Source organism: Cololabis saira, chromosome 11, assembly GCF_033807715.1.
Source record: "Cololabis saira isolate AMF1-May2022 chromosome 11, fColSai1.1, whole genome shotgun sequence".
Lineage (NCBI taxonomy): Eukaryota > Metazoa > Chordata > Actinopteri > Beloniformes > Belonidae > Cololabis > Cololabis saira.
In genome coordinates, this window is record NC_084597.1 from 29,284,229 (window position 1) to 29,305,482 (window position 21,254).

At 40.3% G+C, this 21,254-nt stretch overlaps 1 protein-coding gene across 1 annotated transcript in view; it reads left to right on the top strand.

The window, feature by feature from the left end:
• The window catches only part of LOC133455345 (breakpoint cluster region protein-like), a 99,947-nt gene that overhangs the window by 49,541 nt on the left and 29,152 nt on the right, over positions 1–21,254 (top strand). Inside the window, exons 2-4 of the mRNA XM_061734318.1 lie at positions 8,112–8,296; positions 12,625–12,729; positions 14,612–14,797. Coding sequence (XP_061590302.1) covers positions 8,112–8,296; positions 12,625–12,729; positions 14,612–14,797 — 476 coding nt within the window. The remainder of the gene's footprint in view (positions 1–8,111; positions 8,297–12,624; positions 12,730–14,611; positions 14,798–21,254) is intronic.

Sequence of the window (21,254 nt, forward strand, 5' to 3'; positions counted from 1 at the left end):
AGATAATGCTGCGGGGGTCGGGATAATGAGTCTCTTTCCTAATGACTTTAGCAGTTGACGGGGAAGACATGGCAGGCGCTTAAGGAGTCAAAGGTGTGTCTCGTAGGATAAGAGTAGAGCTCTGTGTGTGTGTGTGTGTGTGTGTGTGTGTGTGTGTGTGTGTGTGTGTGTGTGTGTGTGTGTGTGTGTGTGTGTGTTGTGTGTGTGTGTGTGTGTGTGTGTGTGTGAGTAGGGAGGGTGCTCCACTTTGAAAAGTCTTCTGTGATGAAAGGAAATGGCGGGTTTGAGAAGAAGGAGGAAAAAGGGGTGTAGGTTGAAGCTGAAAGCAGGATGAAAACGGCGAAACACAAACCATGGAGTGAGATTAGAATAACACACCACAGATAGCAAAATATGAGTGAATCAACGTTGAAATATGGTATGGCAGAAACATTGAATCCATGATAAAGTCTTGTCAGCAACAAACATTATGTTGATTCAACATTGATTAGTCTTCATTGGAATTAGATTCTTGTTTGATGGTTGATCCACCATCACAGAACCTTCTTTTAGGACAGGATTAAACAAAACTGCAGGATTAACTGTGTCATTATCTTTGTGTTCATGTCTTCCTGTCTACTGTGATTGGCATTATTCCTGTTTTTGGAGTATTCTTCTGTAACCTGCGTCAAATCTATCTTTTCTGTTATCTCATAATTATTTTTCTTTGTCCTACTTTGTCTCCTCATAGTCTTTATGTATTGCTAAGTGATCATTTTCCACTCTTCCAAAGATAAGTTTAGTGGTTTGTTTTGAACTGTGGGTTTAGTCTGCCAGCCCGTTACATAACAAAATAACAAAAGTGGCGATACATTTCATTATTGATGTAACTGATATCATCTTCTAGCACATGAACAATTAAGTTCCTCTGTTGTTTTTGAAGTCTTGAGAAAACCGAGGTGACATGTTGATTTACGACTGCTGCCTGGTCATTTCCATGGAGAATGCCATCAGCAAACAAATTGGTTTATTAAGATTTCTAAATCCCAGAATGTTAAATATATGAGCAAAATGAAGAATTCAGTGGCGATTGAGGGTATCCCGCCAAGTGACCTGCTGCGAGAGACTGTCAATAATGAAAGAAGAGGTGAGGAATCTCAGGACCTCTTGTACTGAGGTCCACCAGGTTTTAAAAAAAGGAGTTATTGATTTATACTAGTGCTGTCAGGCGATCTGGTTTGCGATCAAGGTCTGCTTTGCAAACCTTGCAAGTAATCTTTTTATTCGCCGTATCCAGGCTAAAATGCTCCAACTTTGGAAGTTTGGTTACATGCAGCTGCTGTAGAGGACGCCGTCATTTTTGTTTACCCGCTATCGCTCGCCAGAGACACTATTGTGCATGCGCGACTCTCGGCAGAGATTGTATTAATAATAATAATAATAATAATAATGGCTTGGTTTTATATAGCGCCCTTCAAGGCACCCAGAGCTTTACAGAGATCATTATTCATTCATACACATTCTTACTGGTGGTGGTAGCTACGTTTGTAGCCACAGCTGCCCTGGAGACTGACAGAAGCGTGGCTGCCATATCGCGCCAAACGGCCCCTCCGACCACCACCAACATTCATACACATTCAAACACATTCACACTGGGCAAGGTGGGTAAGGTGTCTTGTCCAAGGACACTACGACAGCAACTGGGACGGAGATGCCTCACTCCATTGGAAAACCACGTCTGGCGACAATTGTTGACAATGGAATTCATTGTCGACAATTTTGATTATCGATTTTTGTCGACGAATCGTTGCAGCCCTAAAGTGGGGTGGCCAGCAGATTTGTAGGGGGGGCCGTGGCCACCCCTGGCCACCCCCTGGTGGTGCCACGGCCGGTGATAGGAAAATTATTTTTTACAAAATGTACAAATCACGCGTTCTTGTTGATTGTCCTGTCTTCTTTCTTGTTATGCATAAATTTGCCATTCAAGGGCCCTAGCAAAGATTCTCTGGCCTCTCTCCCCTGAGTCGCGTCCACGTCTGTCATCCTACTTTGTTTGTTTGACTAGCAACACAGGTGGGAAGTTACCTGCCACTGCGAAGTGGCCTACGGGTCCCTCAATGGGCCACATTTTGCCACTCTATTTTAATTTAATTTTTTAATTTAATTAATTAATCTAATTAACGCTCTAAACTGACAGCCCTAATTTATACAAATAAAGTTCAAGCACATAAAACTGCGTTTCATCAGCACATATCTTTTATCTTTTACAGTAACACTGTGAAGAGTGCTTTTTAGACGCATCTTTAAATTAAAGTAAATCCGATTACTTTAAATTACTCGTGGGGATAATTTTGTTATAAATTCCACTTCATGATTTCTGTGACAAATGCAAAGTCTCCGCTTGCTTCCATTTCAAACCAATGCGTCTACACGTCCCCTGAATATCTGTGGCCATAGTCACAGATTTTCAAGGGTTCAAGAAAATAGTATCCTACAAATTTATGACACTGCATGTACCCTTTAATGATGAGACGCTGACATTTATCACATTAACTTCTGTCAAGTGGCTGTACATTCATGGGAGTATTCAGGCAGACTGTGTTCAAGTTCAATCGACAGCATGTCTGTCCCCTCCAGCGCTGCTCCAGTTTAGACTTCACTTTAATTTCCACAGCTTTCTGCATTCTCTCTTTTTGTGCATAATTATTTTTAAAGTGGATGTTTGGGGGATAAAGGAACAAGGGTTTGCGGTCCTTCCCTTAATACAGCATTTATACAGTATGCATAATTAGCGTGTATTCAGTGGACAGCGAACTATCTTATTTATCTCTGGTATCCAGACTTGTGTAGGGAGCATTTTATTTTTTTCAATAAGCTTAGCAATCACAAATCCACTATTTTCTCCTGGCACACCGTATATGGATACAATTTGGGTTGGGGGTAGGGCATTAAAACACACAATTTCTCCTGTGAGTATGTTCTCCTCTCCATCAAATAGAAAAGAAAAGCTCTGATTGCTGGGGCATAACATCAGCCTCCTATGGGGTGGGGTTTAAGATAAGTGTGCAAATACAGTATGTGTATTTTGACAAAGAGCTTCAGCTGAGGTTATTCTGTAATGGCAGTGTTTGCATGACAGGCTTTTTCACGGGACCAATAAATGCGTGGGCAGCCAGGGCAGATTTATGACTGCCGTGCTGAAGGGAAAGCCTGGCTGGGGGAGTGGGGGGCTGAAAAAGGAGCTTGTTATCATGGGTATCTTATGCCTCCTTTGAGAGTCACTCCCCTTCCCTCTTTAATTTCATGGCTCTCAGTGCATTGCATTGTCTCTGTACTCTCCCTTGATTTTTTTTTTTTTCTCTTTTACTTTCACCCCTCTATTCCTCCTACACCAAGCATTTCACGGCTTTAGGCAACAATTGTCTCCTTTGTCTGTTGGTCGCAGCCTTCTTTAACCTGGTTAAACTCTGTGAAACTTTTTAATTCATATATACGTGGAAATGAGTAATGCAAATTGATGGCCACTTGCTGTTGCACATCGATGTGTCAGCATGCTCTTAATTTTCTGTCCAAGAAAAACAACCGATCAGGGAGAGTGAACGCTGATAGGTGCACTATGTAATAAAGAGCAACTGGAGACTGATCTGAGACCAGTTTGAGAGACAAAAGAGGGAACATCAGCAAAATAAACTATAGCTACTCGTAATCATTTTATGTGTTGTACACAATGGTGCTAAAACAGAACTTAAATCAAAATGGCTAAGGATGTACAGCTGAACATGCGTGCTGGATTATGCAACAAAGCTTTCTATTGATAGAGTGAGAGTTAGCAGAATAAAGAAACTGCCTTTCCTATGCAAGCATTTTTTTTATAGCTTTTCCTCACTAAAACATATCCAAATGAGGAGAATAATCGCCATTCACCTTTTTTTGAGAAAGAAAAACAGCATCTTTATTCAAACTAATGGTGCATTCACCTTTTGTAACTTGTTAAATCCCCATATTCTCTTTTAAATTACATTATTCAGAATACCATCATTTTGAAAAAACTAACCATGGCTATTTGTATCAGTTGTGAGTTTGGGGAGCACAAGCAAGTCTTATGTGCAGTATTCCACCATCAAGGACATCAACATATTGTTAAATGATACTGTACCCTGACCGGCCAATGATATTGTTTTGGAAAGGCTACTGTGTTGCTATGACAACTGAGCACCAGCTGTTCTCAGTGTAATTGCAGTTTTCCACCTGCAGCAGGAAAGAGACCTGTTCCCCTCCCAAACACTGTTTCCTTGTAAACATTTCACAGCAGTGTGTGTGTGTGTGTGTGTGTGTGTGTGTGTGTGTGTGTGTGTGTGTGTGTGTGTGTGTGTGTGTGTGTGTGTGTGTGTGTGTGTGTGTGTGTGTGTGTGTGTGTGTGTGTGTGTGTGTGTGTGTGTGTGTGTGTGTGTGTGTGTGTGTGTGTGTGTGCGAGTGTGCGTGCGCGTGCATGTGTGCGACAGACTGTTTTTATGTGAATTCACCCTTTTGTTCAGTCATAGTTGCTTTTGTTGATATTTTCTATTTATTTATTTATTCTCTGGGTGTTATTCCTTTCGTGGGGTCCGCGTATGTTTCGGGATCCAAGAGAGGAGGGGAAGTGAGGCAGCTCAGAAGTCGTGAGGATGACGAGGCCAGTTGAAACAACCAGAAACACAGAAATACAAGCAGTCAGTTAAAAAAAAAAAGATAGGGAAAAGGTGAAGGAAGATAAAGATTTTTTCAAAGTCTATGAGAGGAAGACAAGTGAACTCAAGTCTGCATTAGAAACTTAAACTCAAATCCCTTCTGCCTTTTATTATGCACATAATCTACACGTGGAAAATGAATTGCATATGCTAAGATTAAGCATGGCTATTAGCTGACTAGTAATGATGTTAAGAAATAATTTGTACCCTGAATCCCAAAGGAGCATTTATGGAGTGTGTTGTCCACTGATGTGAACAAGTCTCAGACTGGGTCTGTTTGTGAACAGAAGGTGGTATCCGCCTAAAACATTTGTTTGGATTTTCAATATGTTTGGCTTCAGGGCTGTGCGTGTGCGCTAAATGCCTTCTACACAACAACATACACAGTGTGCAGACCGTCTGTGTGTGTGTGTGTGTAAGAGCATTTATCCAAAATAAGAAATAATCTAATTAAGAAAAAGTCTCTGCAGTTGGTTAAGGCTTTTGGAGAAACGGCTAGAGGGGGGATGTCTATTAATGATCAGCTCGAGTTAGTATACCTCCTAATGTGAAGATGCAAAGGTGGGGTTAGAAGAAAAGAAATACTGAAAGAGAAACACGCCAGGAGGCCGCTCTCTCATTTTCCACATACAGTGTAGTGTGTTTGTTTCCACACCCTGTGTTTTTATACGAGCAGCGAACCAATGAGTTTTACTCAGCTAAGTTTGCTTTGAGGAAGAGTTTGCCATTGTTGGACGGAGCACCGTGTAGGATTTGTTCCAAACAGAGCCTCTATGCCGCTCTTTCTTTGGCAGGATGCCACAGGTCAAAACCGGCACAGTGGACGGCACCCACCCATAAAGAGCATGGAGTACACAGCTCCACCCGGTGGGTGGGCTGAAGGTCAGACAGCGCTGGACACCCTCTTTATGTTCCAGTCTCTTTTTCTTCCTGGATGCCAAGAAGCAAACAATTGAGACATTGTAGATGAAAATAAAGGCATTGGAAAATTATACTTGCTATAATGTGTTTAAAAGCTCGATTACATTGATAGGGACTAGGGCTGTTCGATTAATCGATTTTAAATCGTAATCGCGATTATGTAATTAGAACGATGTTAAAACGTGAAAATCGTAAAATCGATTTTTCACTTTTTTTTTTTTTTTTTACCTTGTCTGCACACATATTAATGATTGATACCATATTAATGATTGATGGAAATACCTCTCAATACCTGCGACAAGTGCCCCATCGGAGAGGCTCTTTAGTGTAGGAGGGGGCGTTGTAACATGCCACCGGGCATCCCTCAAGCCAGATGCCGTAGACCGGCTCGTGTTCCTTGCAAAAAACTTGCAAATGTGAACAGCAAATGTAATGACTGACATTACACACCTCTACCTCCTTCATGGGTTGCATTATTATTTAGCATGCAAAGACCCAGTTTAGTTTAATTAGAAAATGTCTTGTTTTATTTAATTGGAAATATAACTTACTGTATGTTTGCAAGTGCTGATTTGCTGATTTTTTTTATTTTTAAAAACTTATTTTACAGAGTTTTGCACTTTATTCATTCATTTTTGGTTTAATAAGAGCAAAGTTTGCACATAAAGCCCAATGGGGCAAATGTTCAATAAAAAAACAGCATATTTGAAATCATTTCTTTGCCTTTTTTCAATTCACAAAATAATCGTAATCGAAAATCGGATTTTGAGAGAAAAAAATCGAGATTTTATTTTTGGGCAAAATCGAACAGCCCTAATAGGGACTGATTACGACGTGAAGACTAGTCTGACCGTTTGTGATGTTGGAGAGCACTGTTTTTTTGTTTTTTGTTCTGAGTCAGCACTCAGTCTGGCTCAAAAAGAAGTGCAGCTTTGTTGAATCCAGGACTCTGAGGAGATGAGCATGGGTATTTAGAGACTCATAATGTCCTTCCCTTCATTTCTGGGAAGAACAGTTTTAACCACACAACTTGAGTGTCAGTGAAACACATGGCCTTATTGAGTAACATTGTAAAGCAAGTCATTCCTGTTCAATTTGGAGTTTGCTTAATACCAGCTCCCTGACCTTTGCGCCTTGCTGTCTCCAGCTCTCTCACCTCTCTATTTAAAGGACAGCACTCATAATCATAGGCAGAAGCACTTTGTGCTGGCAGAGCTGCTCTTTTCCCACAGAGAAAGTGATAGAGCCCGCTGTAGAAGCAGGTCAGGGAGGGCTTGCTGAGAATTTCCCTTGAGATGCTGCTCTCTGTGTTCAACTAATTTGAACCCTCAGCCAGTTTAAATGAGCCTTTTCCAGTGTTTCCTCCCTGAGCTTCGTGTTTTTGTGTGAATGTATGAGCAAAGATTGAGGAGAAATTCATTTTATGTGTCCCACTTTCTGGAGCTGCATTAATTAGTGTTGGAAATTAACTCTGCAGGAGTTCAACCTTGAGAGCTTGAAGCCAAATCATTAAATGTGAAACACATCTCCCTGTCTTTGTCTTAAGAGTGCCACCAATATAGCTTCTTAATAAATATAGATTTTGATGATTTGCAAAGCAAGCAATATTTTAGAGGGCGATTTATATCTTAGTTTCACAAAAATGCTGTTAAAAAAACATAAAATTAGTGGTTTTCAACAAGTCGCTCATAACAGCATGCATGTGATCAGAGCCGCCTGGGAGATTTGCGAGGCCCTGTGCGAAATGGTGGAGGGGGGGCCCTCGCAAAATTTTTGGGTTTTTCGGGTCGGATTGAGTGTCTATATGTGCAATTTTAACTCTCCAATTAGCAAAATACTGGATACCTTCCCCTGCCCCATCATCATCTCTTGCCTCGACGCGGGGCCCCACGGCTGCTTGAGACCCGGTCGGATCAGTGATTTTTGTAACAAATTTATCAAACGAGCCTTTCAGAGAGGCATTAAACTCTTCCATTTTCTTTAGTTTTTTTCTTTTTTCATCCCCTGATGGAAATTTCCTGAATCTGTCTCGTTCTCTCGACATTGTGTGACAGTTTGTTCCAACTCCACCGTCTGGATCAGAGCAGCTTGTGTCTGCGCTTGGTCTGATCAGTTGTATTGTAACAACAGACACGCGCATCATTGCACATATATTTATTGATATGCACAGACTAGTACACATTTAGGTCTGTAATGGAACGTGTCTGTTGATATTTATAAGGGAAAAACAAAAAAACAAAAAAAAAAAAAAAAAAATTGAAAAAAAAAACTGCATGTGATATACTTACTTAGTTATTTCAGCTGAAGTTTAGCTTGATGTGCTGTTTTTCCCAACGAGTTTGACATTTTAACACTTCTTGTCCTACAGTAATAGCATTTTATAAATAATCAGCCAACTGTATTCAACTTATTGCAGAGTAAGTGGACGCAAACCATAGGAAATTCAATATGGCTAACTTGTATTTTGGTATTCTTCTACCACAGATGGTCATTTCACTGGGACCCCTCCAACGTATGGCTACGATGCTGACCGAGCAGAGGAACAGCGGAGGCACCACGACATCCTGCCATACATTGATGACTCGCCATCTTCCTCTCCTCACCTCAGCTCCAAGAGCCGCAGCAGCCGGGACACGCTCTCCTCTGGATCCTTGGAGTCCTCCAAGTCGGTCAGTGTGCCTGCTCATCATCTCCTTTTCAAATCAGAAAAGCAGTCTTTAATCTTAAACATAATTTACAGCTGCCAGATTTTCTGAAGTCCTTTTTCTTTGATGGTGAAAACAAACGAAGGCTAAAAGCTAACAAGACAGAATTCAAAAACGTGCCTGGAAACACTCTTCATGGGCTAATTGTCCCAATTCTTCCATATTTTGACCTCGTTGCAGACCCATAACTGGGTTAATCTATTCTTACAGCAATCTCACTCTGTCAAAGAGCCATCACTAGAAAAAGACTATCTGATAATATTTAAGAGAATTGATGGAGGACAATATCCCTCCCCCTCATGACCCCAGAAGCGTTCATCCATTAAAGTAACTCATTTGCCTTAACACAATATCTTTTTCTCACAGAGATTGCTTGGAAGAATAATCTATTGCCCCCACTGTCACGACATCCCTGCATTCATCCTCTTACCCCTCCTCCCTTGGTCCCTCTTGTCTGCCAGAAACCAGTGATCTGTGACTTCTGGTGCTCTTCAAAGATTATCATAGAAACATTTATGCACACAACCCCAGAGTGCAGATGAAGATGAGCATAGATTGTACACCTACTGTAGGCACACAAGGTATCTATTCTATTTGTTCTCTTTTATTGGCGTTCCTTCACTCTACCCTTGAGGACGTAATTGCATCAGTGGTCATGAAGCTGGATCAGTTTCTCTTCCTCCTCACTCTTTGTCTAAACCGGTGAGTGCAGGGATAACAGTCTGATCGATGGCTCAAATCTGCCAATAAATGCTGTGTCGCTTGACTCCATTCAGCCTTTGACCTGTGCACTTCGACCTCCACCTGATTTATTTTTGAATATGCATCCACATGCATGTACATATTGTGTCATGCTGATCTTAGATTTCAAAACATTGTTGTTTTACAACAGGTCTTCTATATTTCAGCATTTATCAAATGACTGACTTGGACTCTGGAGCAAAAAGAAAATGTGACTGGGACATCCCTAGTGTATGCTAATTGACTGTATTTCTTGGTAAATAAACTATCAGGTATTATGTTTTTGTATTTTTTTAAACTCCTATGATCAGGCTTTAGGTTATGTTTTCCATTTCCTTTACAGAGGAAGACAAATTTGTTGCAAAAGACTGTAAAGGGGGAATCAGCTGAGTAAAGAGGCTTGCTGAGAGGCAGAATCTTTGAACGACTCAATGCTGCACACCTGGGGCTAGCATACATCTTCTGATGTTCAGTTAAATGTATTATCTAAGACTGTAAGAATTATGCATCAAAATATTCCTCGCACAGCCACACTTTCAATAACTGCCATGAAAATGGAGTTACCGTCGTCCTGGATTTGCCCTTTGACAACTCTTCCTCAGGCATCTTTCATGTCTCCTACTCTGATGAGTCAGAGCCCAGACAAGCCGTGATTGGCTCATTGTGAGCTGATGATTTTATGATGTCACAACGATGAGTCACCATCAACAGTACTGCGGATTTAATTTCTCCCAGTGGCTCTTGTTCATTCCTAATCCGATTCTTCTTACTACTGGAAATGGAAGAGGGACGAGCGACTGATCAGAAGCCAGCAACTTACTTGTGAGGATGCTCAAAGCAGTTCAAGGACAGCCACAGCTCACTCTTTTCTTTGCTTACTTTTTGGAATAATTGAAGGTCCTCAGTCAGATTCAGACCAGAAACACTGCAGACAAAGTTTTTGCTCATCAAACTCTATAGCTATATTCTTACTGTTGTCGCTCCCCTCATCTCATGTTCAGTCAGCACTAAGGAAGATCGAGATCAGACAAATCTCATTGTATGATTTGGCTCGGTGTGTATTAACTCCAGGAAAAAACAAAAAACAGAGCGGAAAGAACATGTTTGTCTTTTTTATGATTACAAATATGCAGACAAACACCACCTTCAGTGTGAACTCAGAGACAGGCTTATTAGCTGTCACAGTGATGAATAAAGGATGATATGTGTGAACTTCCTTAGGGAGTTGACTGGGGTTTGAAAGGATGACATAACTCTTAACGTATCTCTTCTGCTAGTTCAGTGAAATGTGTCTGGATGTTAAAGTTCCCTCCTTCACCCTGGTGTTGTCTTACTGGCAGGCATATCCTGGATTTATTTTCATCATTCACTCATATTGCAGTGTTTTACATGCCACATCAGGCTTTTCTGTTGTAGATAACCCTGGCTGAAAGCTGCTGTATTTAGGTGTAATTATACATTGTAATTTACTTTAAAAACATTTTAGGAATAGTACTAGAGTTGAAGTAGAGTAGCGATCTACCCATCAGGAAGGTTGGTGGTTTAAATGCTGACCCACCATGATGCCTCTGATTTATTCATATGTTGGATATACAAAAAAAAACAAAACGACTAAAATACGCTCTCTCAGAATGAAGCTCTCCTTGAAACTCTGTGAACTGTGAATGCCTGAATCTGTCCTGTGGTGTAAAACAGTTTTAAGTGACAACAACACAAGAAAGTCACTTTATAGTTCTTTACAATTTAGCATAATAAACATGTGCTTTGTTACTGATACACGACTGTGTATCTGTGTCATGTCTGAGTGTCACGCCATTTTCATCAATAGCCAAACATCTTTGCCAGCTGTTGCAGCAGCCATGTAGAGAGGTTTTAGAGCCATTGGGCCTGTTAATCAGGTAGAATGTACACCCACAGACATCTAAGTACTAGTACATGCATGTGCATACAATAGACGTTCTGAATGTTATTGAGAATTCAGCGCTAGATATTTGGGACTTATTTATGTCTTTCTTGACCAACGAAATATATAACACTAACTGAATAACAAAACCTACTGGTGATGATTTTACTTTCTTGCACCATATCAGTTTGATGTCTGTAGACATTTAAAACATTTTTTTTACTGTCTGTGTGTACATGTGATTATTTGAGGGGATATATATATATATATATATATATATATATATATATATGTATGTATATATATGTGTATGTATGTATGTATGTGGAAAATGTTTGTACATTTGGTAAGTTTTGAACTTGTAAAATAATAAAATAATAATAATAATAAAATAATGAAAAAATGTTGTTAAAAAAAACAGAATTCAGTGCACAGTTGTAGGACTGAATCCAGTTTGACACAATCAGACACACAAAGATCAATTCGGGAACTGTGCTGAAATGATTAGTCATTATTTATTCAGAACAAAACATTATCAGCTTTAGATGATTCTACCATGTAAATGTAAAGGTGCAGGAAGTTAAAGCAAATATCATGAAAAAAATATGTTCCCACCGCTCATCTGGCTCTCATCTTGCCTCCAGCAAGCTGACTCGATTGAACTCACAGCAGCAAAGACCTGAACGTGCTCTTCTAACAAATACTCTGCCCATCTCATGCCCTCGGTTCTGAGTCATTTTGAAGGCCCTTCCACATCTTGAATCAATTGTTGTTCAGATCCACTGAGAACCTGAGGATTCCTGACAGAATGTCAACACATGTGAACACATAATCAGGAGGTTTCAGCTAATACAATCCTGTCCTTTATCTTTGCATCCTCTTTTTTATGTCAGATATTCTACCCTTCCTTCTCTGCCCTAATTAACCAGACTTTGCTTTGCCTCTTTCTTCGCTTCTTCTCCTTTCTTATAATCTGTCATCCATTTTTCTCTTTTCCTCTTCCTTTTAACCTAAGGAGCTAAGTCCTAACTTGGATTCATTCATATATATATATATATATATATATATATATATATATATATATATATATGTATATATATATATATATATATATATATATATATATATATATATATATATATATATATATATATATATGTATATGTGTGTGTGTGTGTGTGTGTGTGTGTATTCGTTGTCTTGTACATGCACATATTTTTACCCCAGCCTCTCTTTTTTTCTGCCATGGGAGACCCTGCCTGTTTGAGTTATTTCAGAGTTTGTGGTTAAACAAGACAGCCTGAGGAATTTTTCTGTCTCCCTGTTTCCTCTCTCGGCTCTGCTCCTCTGTGAGCTTTGACTCAGCTGAGGGGAACGGAGAGGCAACCAGGGATGATTTTAATATGCTTTTGTTGCATAGAGAAATCATGCAAGAATTTAATGCAAACTTTATTACCATGACGCTTCGATTTAAAGACTTACAAGTGTTATCAGAGGTCATTTCACCTTAATCTGATGTAATGAATGCTTTCTGATCACCCAGCATGAAACCAGTGAGGAAAAGTGAGGTTAAAACTGGCAACTGTTTGGTGTACTTAATGTGACATAATTGGGTAATGTTGAAACGATTATTGTGTGTGTTTTACAGACTGAATGTGACCTAGAAAAAGGTTTGGAGATGAGGAAATGGGTCCTGTCTGGGATCTTGGCCACAGAAGAAACATACCTTAGTCATCTGGAGGCTCTGCTGCTGGTAAGGATGCTCAAATATACATTATTTATGGCAGACCCATATAATGACAGGAATTATTATCTGATGAGATGTCTCCCTGTTTTTATTCAGTGCCAGTAGATGCATCTGTAAGACAAAAGTTGTTTTTTAATCGCCCAAAATGTTTTAGACAGAGCCATCAATCTTAGGATTGGGTAGTGTTCACTGAAGACTAGCAACATTTATACTCTGCTGTTTGCTGTTTGCTTCACAATAGCACCTCAATTCAGCTCAATTATTTCATCTCATGGCCTTCAACATTTCAGCCTTGAATCAGTCATAAACATGATGACCAGAAGAAAAAGGTGGATGTTCTTTAGACAAAAAAATAAAATACAATTAGTATAAAGAGCATTAACTGAGGAGCTTGTGAAAAATGAAACAGACACAGAAGGAAGAGTGAATATTTTATTTGTAATTGAATGTTTGTCTATCAGACTTCTCCTTGGCATTGGTGTGTTTGGTAAAATAAAAGTGGTGAGTCACTGTGTGTCTTTAAAAAAAAGAAAAGAAAAAAAAGTGGTTTGGCAGAAAGTATCTGAAACAAAACAAAGAAATCAGGGAGATACATGCAGTTGGAAATATACTTCAGTGTGACTTGGTTACAAGTAGCATGTACTGTATGTATTATTAAGAAACAGCATTAAAGATAATTGCAGAAAAGGAGAAAAAGGTGGTGAATTAAACAGAAAAAATATTATTTGTAAGCTCCAGTGTGCTTTCAGTGGCGTCTAGTCCTCAAGTCTCCAGCCTTCGTTCAGAAAACAGCCCCTATTTTGATATTTTAGTCACGCTGTCAGGCCACCTGGATGCAGGCAGTGTTGCCACTAAACAGGTCACTCCATCAGCATTGAAATAGTTCATCATGGGTTGAAAGTAATTACTCAAAACAATTATTGATTTGCAGTGACCTTTCCCGCTACAGGACAAGGAGAGCTAAACCTTCCCAGCAAAATAACCCCCACAGCATCGTGTACCTACCAGCATCACATCACTCTCAGGGGGCTAAAACCATAAAACATATAAAGGAGCTGCTTGCCTCTTTCCTTACTTATCCCAATAATTGACCAGGATCTTAGTAATCTAATGTGGGTGATTGACAATGCTGATGTCACATTCATCACTGTTCCCATGAGAACTCCAGCTACACGAGCAGTTGAACCCGGCCCCTGATTTAGTACTAGGTCGGGGGTCAGCAACCCGCGGCTCTTTAGCGCCGCCCTAGTGGCTCCTGGAGCTTTTTCAAAAATGTTTGACCTTTTTTTCCTTTTTTTTCCTTTTTTTTCTTTTTTTTCTTTTTTTTCTCTTTTTTCTTTCCTTTTTTCTTCTCTTTTTTTTCTTCCCTTTTCCTTTTTTAATCTCGACATTTTGACTTTTTTCACGAATATTTTACTATTTCTTCGACATTTTGACTTTTTTCTCGACATTTTGACTTTTTTCTCGAAATTGTACTTCAACATTAATCTCGACATTTCGACTTTTTTTCTCGAAATTTAGACTTTTTTTTCAACATTTCGACTTGCATAATGAAAAATAAATCTACCCCCAGTTATAACTAATATAGATACATGAAGCATGTGTTGCCTTCATTCTAAGGCTTATACAAGACTTTTAACTTTTTGCGGCTCCAGACATATTTGTTTTTTGTGTTTTTTGTCCAATACGGCTCTTTCAACATTTTGGGTTGCCGACCCCTGTACTAGGTGTATTTCCCCGAGCGAGTTTCACACGGTCTTTACTCCAGATTAAACGGATCATTTTCTGCTTTTACGGTACCGTGTAGTCTACCCGTTTTGTAGTCACTGGTAGAAGATGCCCCGCAATGCCTCACTCACACCTGTCACCTGGTCTGTTTTCTCCTCAGCCCATGAAGCCCCTGAAGGCCGCCGCCACCACGTCACAGCCTGTCCTCACTGTGGCTCAGATAGAAACCATCTTCTTCAAAGTGCCTGAGCTCTACGAGATTCACAAGGAGTTCTACGATGGACTTTTGCCCCGTGTCCAGCAGTGGAGCCACCACCAGCGAGTTGGTGACCTCTTCCAGAAACTAGTAAGGCTTTCTGCGCTTGTGTGCATTCAAAGTTTAAAGCAAAAGAAGATGTATGAGTAAAGGGGTTGGACTGGTTGCAGTTGCTGGGCTTGTGTACCCATGACATCATCTATGTTTCTGGGTGAAACTGCCTATCATAACCACTAATCAAAGTGACACAACTGGGACCAAAGAAAAGGTTGACAGCACTAGAAAAATAATTTGGGTTTTGTTGTGACGTTTACAGCCAAACAATCTGGGCTGGAGTGGCTTTATTCATGTTAATGTTGTTTGATCGGTACGAAGGCTTTTAAGAGCAGAAACTGTCAGCTAAATCTGATAAACTGATGAAGTAGCAGATTTGATTTATGCATTGATGCTCTGGTGTGCCACCTTGAATCTGGACAAATTGAATCTGGATCTGCCCTCTATCGAAACAGCCACTTTCTCTCTTTCTGTTCCACAACTGTTTCTGCCAGGAATGCCGAGGCCAAATGTACGGTACATCGGTTGTGTTTGATTATTTTTGCGTTGGGTCAATTAACTAACAGTGAATCATTTGTTAATTCTGTCTGAAATGCTGCTCTTCTCCTTCTGGTGTCTCCCTCACTTGCTCTGTCTCTCCCATCCTTAGAGTCACTTATGCTTCAATACACACACACACACACACACACACACACACACACACACACACACACACACATGCACACATAGGGAGGTGCAGGCGTGCTACACAATGCCCTCTTTTTGCCTGAGGCAGCTGAGGCCATCACAGCACTGTGTGCTTTGTGTCTCGAAGAAGCTGCTATAAATAGGAGTTGCTCTCTCTCTCTCTCTCTCTCTCTCTCTCTCTCTCTCTCTCTCTCTCTCTCTCTCTCTCTCTCTCACACACACACGTTCATATATTCCTAATAATCTATCTCAAGAAGGGCCTTTTGGGCTGTAGATTAGACATTAGGATTTAATTTGAATCTTTTGACGTCAAGTAGGTGCATGCAAGCGAAAAAAAAAAAAACAATAAGAAAGGTTGTTTTTAATTGGCCTTATTTTACTCAACACTGTCAGACACATAGAGCTAGAACAATTTCATGAAATTTTGACATGGGCATGCCCTACTGCCCTCTTGCTGCTTTGGTTTGGGGCTGTAGTGGTTGTGTTTGGGGTGGTTCTATGTCAGATTGAGATGTTTACGGTTGCATTTCATACATTCTTGTGCTCGCTGCAGGGGGTGTGGTTTAGGGTTGTTAATAAACCTTTGGGATGGGGCCGTTTGGCATGGATTTTGACATAGAATTTCCTTAAATCACAGCTACATGAAATTTGAATATGTTGAAGCCCACAGCGTGCCGAGTCGGGGAACATTTGTACGACGTCTCTACGATAACCTGTTGCCTAGCAACAAGCGTCCAAAGTAAAATGGGAATTTAAAAAAAAAGAAAGGTAAATATCGCAAAAACTGTAATAATTGTCATAATGAGGTGGTACAGTCCGTTAGTGCCAATCGGGCCGTGTGTTTGAAAGTTTGAACTATGTCTCTACGATAAAGTTCGGCCGAGCAATAAGCAATAATTTTCGCCTTTTTTTTTTTTGCTTTTTGGCATCTAGCGTTGCCATGGTAACACTTTGGACTGAGAAAAGTAATGCCCATCAAGGCACGATGGAGACGCATCCAACGATGTATGACATGCATGGGTGCCCGTTCCAGTTCGGGCCGTATTAACGGATGAAAAAAGCGTGCAGAATAAGAAAAGGGAAACATTTCTGTATACCATTATATCGCCTTCATTTTCATGTTTTTTCTCATTTTTTCGGGCGTGATTTATTTTTTGGGGATTTTCTTTTTCCACATCAGAGCGGGGTCATGCTGTACACCCGCTGGTGCGCAGTGGGACTTTTGCGACTTTAGCTTGTTAGCAAAATGCTAGCAACATTGCCCTTTGGGCCATTCTGGACGATTGCAATATGGTCATGCCATTACTTGGCATGCCCATAATAATAATAATAATAAAAAAGACTCACATTCAGCTCCAAAAAAATATGTGATGATGTGTTTCTGATATGGGCAGTAAAGAATTATGTTCATAGTAGAGCGGATGTTGACTGTGAGCAGAGTCTGAGAGTACTGCCACATATTTAGTAGTAGGTAGGCGTAAAAGAACCAGAGCACACCGGGACAATGGTGACTTCCGTATTAGTTGACCCTACAAATATGTTAGGCAAGGCTGAAGGTATGGAGCCAGAAGAGTAAGAAATGCATTTTTAAGTTCTTGTACTTATACAGTTAAATTGAAAAATAGAGTAGATGTATTTAAGTGTTTACAACGGCTGTCTTTGTCACTTACCTCCTTAATATGCACAAACATGTTTTTACTGTATGCCCATGGATCTTATGCTTCAGGCAGTAGATATTAAAAAGTCAAGAGAAAAGGAAAAAAAAACGGAAAAGTCCTACATGACAGCAATCCTAGTTTGTAGGAGAAAGAGGGAGGGATAGATTAGATGGGAGCAGAAGAGGTGATGCACTCGAGCACTGGTGGGGAGTAGGGATGACTGAAAGACGGCGGGAGCCGCCAAGGCTAGAAGATTTAGGCTGCTGCAACTATGATAGAGTTATCTCACCATGACTGAAATCTGTGCGGGCTTAGGAATCATGAAACATCAGAAAAAGGGAGGCGAGAGGCGGAAAGAAAAGAGGAAGAGGCAAAGCATCTGTGACAGGCGATGAGTGCGAGTGTCTGAGGGAAGCGTTTGAAGGCTGAAAATAGTGCAAAATCACACTTGTGATGCTGCTGTTCCTCAAAACACGTTTCTTTTACTTGGCAGACAGGCAGACTGGCAAACTCACTTTGAACGTGTCTTTCAAAGATGAAGCACCAAAAAAAAACAAAGAAAAACCAGGGGAAACGTGGTCCTTTTTAACTGTATTTGCATCAAACTTTTCAGATCGATTTGTTGGTAGATCCCACACTTTTTCATTATTTAACAACAAATGATTTAATCCTGCCAGATGCAGAGAGGACTGTAGAAGTGGATGACCTCCCCAGGATTAACCATAATAATGGGATCTGTAGCATTTCATGTCGTACCATCTCCAAGTCAATGTTGACTCGCTTGACGAAATAAGGGCTCTACAATAAAATAGAAATTCACTATTCCTTTCTAAAAATGTTTTATCCTCAAGAAATGCTTCTTGTTTTGTTTTTCTAGCCACTATACTTTCAGGTTTTTAATCATTTGTGGGTTTTTTTTTCTTTTAAAGGTATTGTGACATCATTTTTAACATGCTTTTAACACTATTAAAAGTCTTGGCCAACATCCCTCAAATGTGTCTAAAAGAGTGTAACAAGAAAAACTTCACTCTAGTACTCCATTCCTGGCTTTTTATTACAGTGTTTTTTTGCGCTGTGAAAAACGCTTCCTTTTCCCCCTTTCCTGTCAATCATTGCGCCGCTCCTCCTCCAAACCTCCTCCAACCCAGCCATACGCTCACAGCGGCGTCGGAGAGTTAAGCCGGGAGCGACAGGCGAAGCATGCACGGAAAAGCAGCAGGGCGAACCACAGCAAACAATCATAACAATAAAGGCCTGCAAGCAGCAGTGTCCCTTATCTTAAGTCCAGTCAGTGGCCGCGGGTCTTCTTAGCAGTTTTCCTCCGGTGATTAGAACAAAAGAGGCTCTAAACAGCTCCGTGTTAAGCCTCATTTATGGTTCCGCGTTAAATCGACGCAGAGCCTACACCGTAGGGTTCAGCGTATGGTGCGCGTCGCCGCGTAACCCTACGCCATAGGCTCTGCGTCGGTGTAACGCGGAACCATAAATCAGCCTTTATGGTGCGCTGGAGAGGAGAGGAGGCAGGGAGCTGGGTGGAGGGGGCGGTGATTTAGTGGGGCGTGACGTCACATTCCGCCACCAAACCAGATGGGCCGTTTTTGCATAGTTATGCGGAAAATCCCAGAAAGCACACAATACACTGAATGTTAAAAGTTCGTTGTTTTTTGGGTGTAATTGATGTCAAGACACCCAACAAAACACAAAAAATCAAGAAAAATGTCTTTTTCATGTCACAATACCTTTAAGCTGTCATCTTGGTTGATTCATTTGACGTCCACTGCTTTGACCCTTCTGACACAAAGTAACATCTTTTCCATGATGACACGATGCTCATCAGACATTAGACAGGACTAAATGATTTGTCATCAAATAATTAAAAATAGGAATCACTGCAGTGCTTTTCCGGTGGGAGGCTCTGAACTATTTGCTTGGTTTAATCCAGCTGGTGACCTTTTTGGTAGGGCAGTGTGTTAAACAGCACTTTTTCTCTTTAATAAGAAAATCTCTTGAGTCTGTTATGAGCAACGTACAAAACAAGGCTAAATTCTGTCTTTTCATATAATAGCTGTATTGTGCCTGGAGCCGGATGTTGTTTTCCTCTGTGGATTCCACACCTCTTCTCTCGTGGGACAAATCCCCAGCTGAGAAATCCAAAAACCTAGACGCTTTTTTTTCATTCACCGTTCAAATACATTTTCTGCTTTGACACCGTCGCTGTACTTGGTAAGCCTTCATGCCATTATGTGGGGCTCTGTGGGTGTAGCGGGCAGATATTTTACCTCTGCAATCTGTCATACTGTGAATGACCTCAACTGTGATGCAGATTTGTTCACACATTCCTCCTTGTAGCCTTTTCTACTTGACAGTTATAAGTGCGTAACTTTATTTCTGGAGCAGTTGCACTGCCAGCAAGTACTGCATTAAAAAAAAAAGAAACCGTTTAAGACTAATTTTATTCTTTAACGGTTCAGCGTTCTCCCTCTGGAATGCTGCCTCAAAGTTATACATAGCTTTTGCAAACACAATGAGAGATCTGTTCTTCAAAAATGCAACGTAAATGCCAGCGATAGCAACGCAAGTAAAATGAACATTCAAAAAGCTTGTGACTATATGTTCTAGTTCATTCAGTTGTCACGTACCACATGAACACAGAGTGGGTTATGCCAAAAAGAAAAAAAAAATTCAGTTTTAGATATGAATGATTTCCAATTTATAGATGATTAGTAGACAAGTTTACTGTAATGTGTTAAAAACGACTCTATAAAATGCTTACCACATGGCAGCAAATCAACAAAAATATAAGATTGGAAGAATATCGAAGAACATAAAAGTAGTTATGGTAGGTAGTTTTGTAGTTTGCTCAGATTTTTGTGCCTTAGAAAGGTGTTGCTGCTTGTGGAAGTATTTGAAGATGTGGAACAATTTTGGACCATTGTTCTATAGGCATTATTTTTGTTCAGCTCTCTTGATTTATCATCACAGTATTTCATTGCAACACCTTTATTTATTTCTTTTTCAGCCATTCTCTTGGACGTTTGCTGGTGTAGTTGGGATCACTGTCCTGTTGAATGAGCCAGTTTCTCTTGAGCTATAGCTTTCGGGAAAATGAACTCACATTTCATGTGCAACTCATTGACTGAAAAACAAGGCCAGATTATCACATCTGTCACCATGCGGGACGGTTGCGTTTGGTTTTCACCAGTCACAACACACTGCATTATAACCAAATAGCTTGCAAAAGAAATTCTACCAAAAGCCTTTGCCATTTTCTTTTGAGAGAGAAGCATTGTTTTCTGGCAACCTTTACCAAACAAGCGATGCTTGTGGACTTAGTGGTGTGCAGTCTTTCATGAATTGTAACATTTACCATGCTCACTAAGGCCTGTAAAGTCGGGGATTTAGGGCATATCCTTTCAGAAAGCATGTATCATGCAGAACACACAGACTACAACAGCAGAGTTTCTCTACAAAATCTATATGGTACTTTGCTGTGAAACTGCAGCAAAATAAGTCTGGTCATATAGGAAAAAGGCAACAGAATGAGGTTTCCGCTCTCGGTTATAGCTCCATTTGTCTGTCAGGTGGTTTTGAGTGGCTGTACATAAATGGAGCAAAGAAACCACAACAGATAGAATGATTTAGATCATATTTATTCACTCAAAATCTGGCCATAGTCCACCTTCCTGCAGGGCTTTGCAGCTCTGGAACATAACTGCTTTGATACAGTCAGAAAATACAGTTTAATTCATTTCATTCAGTTATCCTAGTTATGTTACTGGTCCCTCACTTATTCCTTTATTTTCATCAGATTTCCATCCAGTCTTGCCAGTAAAGACTTAAAGATTAATCTTGTTTGTCGTTGTGCAGCTTTGCTCTTTTTTTGGTGTAACGTTTTGAACACAACTGCCACGCTTTGCTTGGATGTCATTTACGGACCAGCCCCATGGTTCAGTATTGCTAGGCCGTTATTACCGTAGCTGCATGTGAACAATATTTCTACACGGTGAAGGGTTGGATGTTCTCTCTCTTTTTCTCTTCTTCTTTCTGTTATAGTTATTGGAATAATTCTGACCAATGATGGCTAGAAATGTAGATGAAGTATCCAAGTAATGTCTGAGTTGCGCTTTAAGAATTGAATTTGGCTCATA